The 6,105-nt window shown below is 43.2% G+C and overlaps 1 protein-coding gene across 1 annotated transcript; it reads right to left on the bottom strand.

Annotated features, from left to right (window-relative positions):
* Window positions 1-1,085: 1,085 nt before the first annotated feature.
* Window positions 1,086-5,090, bottom strand: RGS9BP (regulator of G protein signaling 9 binding protein). Its single transcript, XM_086945454.1, has one exon. It carries the CDS (start codon window positions 4,055-4,057, stop codon window positions 3,344-3,346), a length of 714 nt encoding a protein of 237 aa, XP_086801580.1. The 5' UTR covers window positions 4,058-5,090; the 3' UTR covers window positions 1,086-3,343.
* Window positions 5,091-6,105: the final 1,015 nt, after the last annotated feature.

The following is a 6,105-nucleotide window of genomic DNA, read 5'->3' on the forward strand; positions in this document are numbered from 1 at the left end:
AGGCTCTACCCTATAAGCCCTATGGAAAGGTTTTTGTTGAGGCCATGAGTGTTGCAATTACAACAAGCAATGGCAAAGCCAATAGGTCTCGGCAATCCGAGAACTACTGGTGTTGTCAATGTCTTTTAGCCAGGCTCAATCGCAGCACGGCTGCTGTTCAGCATAGCTGAAATTCTTGCGCTATCACCCAGCCTGTGTTGTAATCTGAACTCACATAATTGAAATCGCTATCAAGCGCGATAATGAAGAAAAATGTTTTGGTGAAATAAGACATTTGGGAAAGAACACACGAGTAGCAGCTCTTAAGGAAACTGATGCAAAGTGCCTGAGTAGCAACTGCCTGTGCCCAGCTCTCACAGCTGCTCCTTGGCCTGGCCAATTCCTGGGAGCTTGCCCAGCCCCCAACAGCAGAGCTGTTTTTGTCAGTTTGACCTGTAGTGTGTGCTCTGTTGCGACTCATCTGCCAGAAGCATGCAATTATGTTTAAATGAGAGGGGAACGGTGGGTGAACTGGGAGAGTTAAAGTGAAACAAAATAAAAAAGAGGACATGTGGGTGAAGCCAAGTTTGATATACAACATGCCTTGTGGAGCTTAATTTTAAAAGCCTTGCTACATTTGGGAATGTCTGTTTCTATGTGTTTGCTTTTTTAATAATGAAACACCATAAGCAACTTTCAAAATGCAACAGAAACAGCACATGAGTGGGAGAAGAGGTGAATAATAAAGCTGATCTGCAAAGGTTGAGAAGCAACAGGTGTGAGAAGATAGAGTGAGTGAAAACACAAGTAATCATATGCAGTGTTCAAAGACACAGAAAAAAGTATCTCCTAAAACAGGAGCAGTGGATGGACATAAGTACTTAGCCCATGCTCCGAGGGAGGGCCAGACACAGGAAAAGTCATGACGCATTCATGTTATTGTCAAACAGGAATGAAGCATACAAGAGGAAAGATGGAGCAAACAAATGGTAAGCCTATGGGCGGGCTGAAGCCTACCGAATTGAAAACAACAGGTCTCTTCGCAACAGAGCATGCGCTTTATAGCCGAGACCTAACAACTACACATAGGATACACCTGCAAGTTCTACATAAAGGGCTTGGCCACAGGCCATGCTGAATGTGCATTGATGTAGCAGGCATGGCTATCCACTACATACAGAATGTAGTACAGGCCATTCACTGTGTACTCTATGCCATCTAGGAAACCCAGATGGTTGCAAATGTTCATGTCACATGATGTTAGCAGTGATAACATTAATTACATATTCCGAGATGTGTGAGGGCATGAGCAGAGGACTAGGAGGAACATAGGTTGTGCAGTTAATCAGAACTGTTAAGTTCCAAAGACTTTGGGATTTTGATTGTTACCATATCGCCCCTGAAATAGGCTCTTCTTCAGGGATGTTGTAAGGTTATTTAGTATGTCATCTTAGCGGAGAATCAGTGAATGTGTATTTAACAAAACATCAAACTGTGGCAGGTACCACCACGTGGTAAGTTTGAAATGAAAACGCCTCCATTTACTTAAAAATAATCAGTTTACAAAAGTTTTATGTGGGATGTTGACACCACAAAAACTGCATATTTCTGTTATTGTAAACTCTGCAAAGGGAAAGGGTGGTACTGGGAAAAGATCAATAATAAACTGATTGTTCAAAGTGGTTCAAAAAACAAATTTATGATCTATACATAAAAGTAGTTTGACTAAAAAGTTTTGTTTTCAAAAGTACATGAAGGTGCAAAAAGGAAGCAAAAATAGCAGCCCTCCTGTTTATTGGATTTATTATAGCCAATGAGATCGGCCGCTCCAGGCATTAGCGGCTTAATTCACAGTGGAAGTAAAGGTCTCATCAAGTCCAGGAGGTTGGCCACCATTAATCAGCAGATCATTGCTCTCATCGAAGGCATCTGCCTAATAATGACCCCTCAAGCCTAACACTGCAGAATCCAAACATGCAAAGCAGGCTGTAGTAAGGAGGACGCCGCTGTGAGGTGCCGACACACAAACACTAAAGATAGAACTAAAAATTCATACTTGTACTTTGCTTCTTCGAGGCTCACCTAATACATACAAATCTCTCTCTAAACAAAGCAGTAAGTTTACAAACCACATCAAATAACATGTTATCCTTTTCATTTGACAATACTGATTGATGATGACAGTATTTCCGGCCAAGGACCAGTTTTTCCCAAGTGTTAAGAAACTGTATTAACTCAGTTTCTATAACTAATCCAATTTCGGTAGTGTGGTGACCCTGCTATCTATATGTTCAAAGTAACTAGTTGGTTACGATTTACGACAGACTAGCTGAACACCGTGTAATCCCTGCTGATCTGGCTGGAGCTGCACCCCACCACTTTGGGGAACCCTTCTGTAAACTGACAGACTTCTTCACAACCAGTCAATTTGCATGAACCTGCGCTACTGGTATGCTACTATATGCCCTTAGCAATGCAGAAAAGGCAACGAATCCCAAAAAATTGCTTGGGCAATTACTGGAGACAGGCAATCTTATCTGTTGTTTTTGTGCCCTGCATACAACCTGAAGCAGCTTTAACCAATATCTGGAGCTTAGTGTCGTGAAGGATTTAACTTACTGATTGTCATTGACATGGAAAGTCCCAGCATCGGTTTTCTCTGCTGGGGCGCGTTCAGTGAAGCGGTCATGAAAAGTGCATAAAATGTGGCAATGAAAGTGCAACAGTAAAGAGTACATTCTGCGTTAAACAACTACAGAATTTTTGCATTCCAATAGTCTATTAAAATGTTCCAGTTTTAAGTGCCATACCTTCTACAACAGCAATAAATACAATTACAAAAACAGTTGCTAGATCCTGAAAAATACAGCTGTTTAGAAAAACTGGCATCAAAATATGCATAACACAGTTTAAAAAAAACAGAGAGAAATCCAATCTATTTATAGACCAAAAATCCGTTTAAGCTTTGAAGCAAAAAGGCTTCTATACCCTAACCCACTCTACATACATACGTAAATATATGCACTATACCAGGGTAAAAAAAATGTAAACATTCATCTGTAAAAAATAAATACCTTTTAAATTTTGCCCTACACATAAATATTAATAATGGGGCATTCGGTTCGTCTCATGCCCCTAATCTAATTTGTGCTACCGAAGTCAAAGCTAGGTAACAAGCAGATGTCTACTAAACCTTTTGAGGTGATCATCGTAAAATGGCATGTTATCACATCTGCTTGTACGTCGCTGTCAGAGAAAAACAAAATAATTTATATGCTGGAAATAAATAAAGATGATGGTTTGTCCCACCTAATGATTGCAAACTTTGTAGACTAGCGCTGTGTGCTAATAATAAAAGATAGTCCTAGGAGAGTTTCACCACACAGACAGCTAAAATTACAGCAATGATCAGCACTGCTGTGAAGATTATCCCAGCTAAAACTTTGCTGAGGTCACAGAATGGTTTGTTCTCGTCCAAAGAGATCATGCCCACAGAGGAGGTCCCAGCACTGGCTGAGTAGTTCAGCTCATCCCCAGGGTCCTGCTTGGCCTCCACTGTCCATCGAGGAACATTCACCTTCATCTCCATCTCGTACATCATCTCGTCCACTTGGTGGATCTCATTCTCCAGGTCTTTCAAGTCGACCACATCAATATTGTGGTCTGCGTCATACCTCATGGTCTGGACGCTCATGGCCCGGGCAGCCACCCCGGAGGTGCCACCACTCATCCCGCTCTGAATGAGGTACTTCCTGGGTACGTTCAAGGGGAACTCCTGCCCCATCTCGAGAGCACGCTTCATGTCTACCTCCAGGAGGTCCATGCAGGTGGAAAAGATCACCCAGAGCCGCTCAAATTCTGCCCGGTCCTCCTTGCTGATGCTCTTATCCTTCAGAGCCGTCGTGAGCTTGTTCCTGTTGGCCACAGCGAGCTCCTGTGCCTTCTGCCGCGTCTTTTTCAGCTCCTCTCGCAGGTTCTGCGAGTCCGATGTCCCACCCATAGTCAGGACCATGTGCCGGTAGCAGGCGGCCACCCTACTGAGAGCATCCAGCAAGGTCTTGCACTCGTCTTTCAACATGACTCCGCAGAATAAGAGGGCTGGGGTGGTCCAGAATTAAGTGCAGAGCTGGGCAGTTCCTCAGTTACATAAAAATGTGATTTCTCTATTCCGAAACTGCTTGTGTCATTGTGGGTGTGGTTGGGGCTCAACACCTTTGTATCCTCTTCGTTGCAATCCAAGTATCCACATGAAAACCCTACACACAAAAACTAGTGTATTGTCTTCCCACGATAAGCACAGTAGTTAACGGCCAAATTTACAACCCATGCAGCTCTGCTTGGAATGATCCATTTTCAAGGAATGTATCGCTTGGAATTGATCGTAAACTCTTCCAAAAAGTACTGAGTTCAGTGAAGGGTTTCTGTCCTCTTCTTGCTTAGGAATACTTGTGTCCACTTGCATGGTATGAAGGACTAGGCGGTGAAAAGTCGTTACCTTCTTAGCAGGAGTACAGTCCGTTGGAATAAAGACATTCTCTGCCCTGGGGAATGTTCCGTATAATTAATGTCTCCTCTTCCTGTGAGTGCTATGCTCTGGAATCTTTATACGCCCCTTCCAGGCGGGCACGCGATGCCTGGAACTATTGCATCTTCTTTGCACCAGAAGGAAAGCGCATAGAAACGATGGCGCAGTCTCCCAAGCGGAACACCGTTCCTTAGCGCTGCGTGGAACTAGTATTGGTATTTCCCGAGTGAAGCTCAAAATTACCGCATCGTGCTCCCAGGAGGAAACCCCGTCCGTAGAAACGGGTCTTCGCCGTGACAGCCCTCCCGAAATCAGACGAGAGGTTTACGAGCAAGCGTCTCACCGCCAACGTCAGAGGTGGCGGCCTTTAAATCCGATTACCTCAGTTCTGGGTACGACTCTAGCCCTCTTCAGCCACGAAAAGGACTCTAACCCGATTGCCCGGATTGAAGGCAGGGAGAGGCAATGGGAACTCTACTTTCTAGTGATTGACAGGCGAAGAGGCAGTACTAGGAGGGTCTTACTGGTCGTCCAGTCCCTTAAACCCTGCAAGTGGTTAGAAAATAAATATCACCGCTCTGAACAGATGGACCACCCGCTCCGACAGGTCCCACCCCCGGCCGCACCAGAATATAAACACCCACCGCCCCGGAAGAAATCGCCAGCTGCACAGGGGCCGGAGAGCGGTCCATGCCACAGCATCTTCTGACTGCGCTGCCCTCTAAAATAAGCGGGCGCTTATCCCAGCCCGGAGCTCCTCCTTTCAGCAAGGGTCACTCCTTCAGTATTCATTGCATTTGCCCGTTACCCTGTAGATAAACTGGTTCATCTTCCTCCTCAGGCCCAGTGACAGTTCTTTTCCACAATTTTATATCAATTTTTTAATTGTTTTTAACAAATTTGTTCTACTGTTAAGAACATTATACATAAGGATCACAGTGTCTATGTGTATTGGATTGCATTGAAATGTGTTTATGAGCTTTGTATTTTAAGAATTTCATATTGTTTGTATTAGAACTTTATAGGTTCAGACCCTTAATTGCTTTTTAATGTTTTAATGTAACTATTCTTATGTGTTTTTAAGAAAAAAAAAATATTTCAAAACATACAAATTGTATTTATATTTGTTTTCTCGCTTATGATTTATTATACCACGTAATGTTGCAACCTTGATGCGGCCTTAATTGTCAATATATTATCTTTCAGCTTAGAAACGACAATCTGACCGTTGTTTTTGCTGGTTTGTAAAATGCATTCTTTAGTTTTATTTTTGATTCAATTGAAAAGGGTCCGTCTTTGTTTGTTTCCAGCACATAGTGCAACAACACATCATGAAAACCTTGGATTTGGGAGGGAGACAGCCAACACAGAGACCCATTTTTGTGTGTGAAAAAGGCAGCTTTATTGAAAACATGCTCATATCACAAAGTCCAGCCTAGGCCATTGCCTTACAAACTAAAACCTGATTATACATCAATAACTGCTCCTCCATACTTTCCACCCCCACCCCTACGATCCCCACATAAAAATCCCCCACCCTGCCGACAACTTAACATTACATAACATTCCACAACAATCCTATTCACCGTATTGCAGTTCCA

The sequence above is a fragment of the Lissotriton vulgaris genome, chromosome 12, assembly GCF_964263255.1.
Source record: "Lissotriton vulgaris chromosome 12, aLisVul1.2, whole genome shotgun sequence".
Classification (NCBI taxonomy): Eukaryota; Metazoa; Chordata; class Amphibia; order Caudata; family Salamandridae; genus Lissotriton; species Lissotriton vulgaris.

What these genes read in the sequence shown, in the direction of transcription:
- RGS9BP (XM_086945454.1), bottom strand. Translation starts at nt 4,057, where the DNA reads ATGTTGAAAGACGAGTGCAAGACCTTGCTGGATGCTCTCAGTAGGGTG.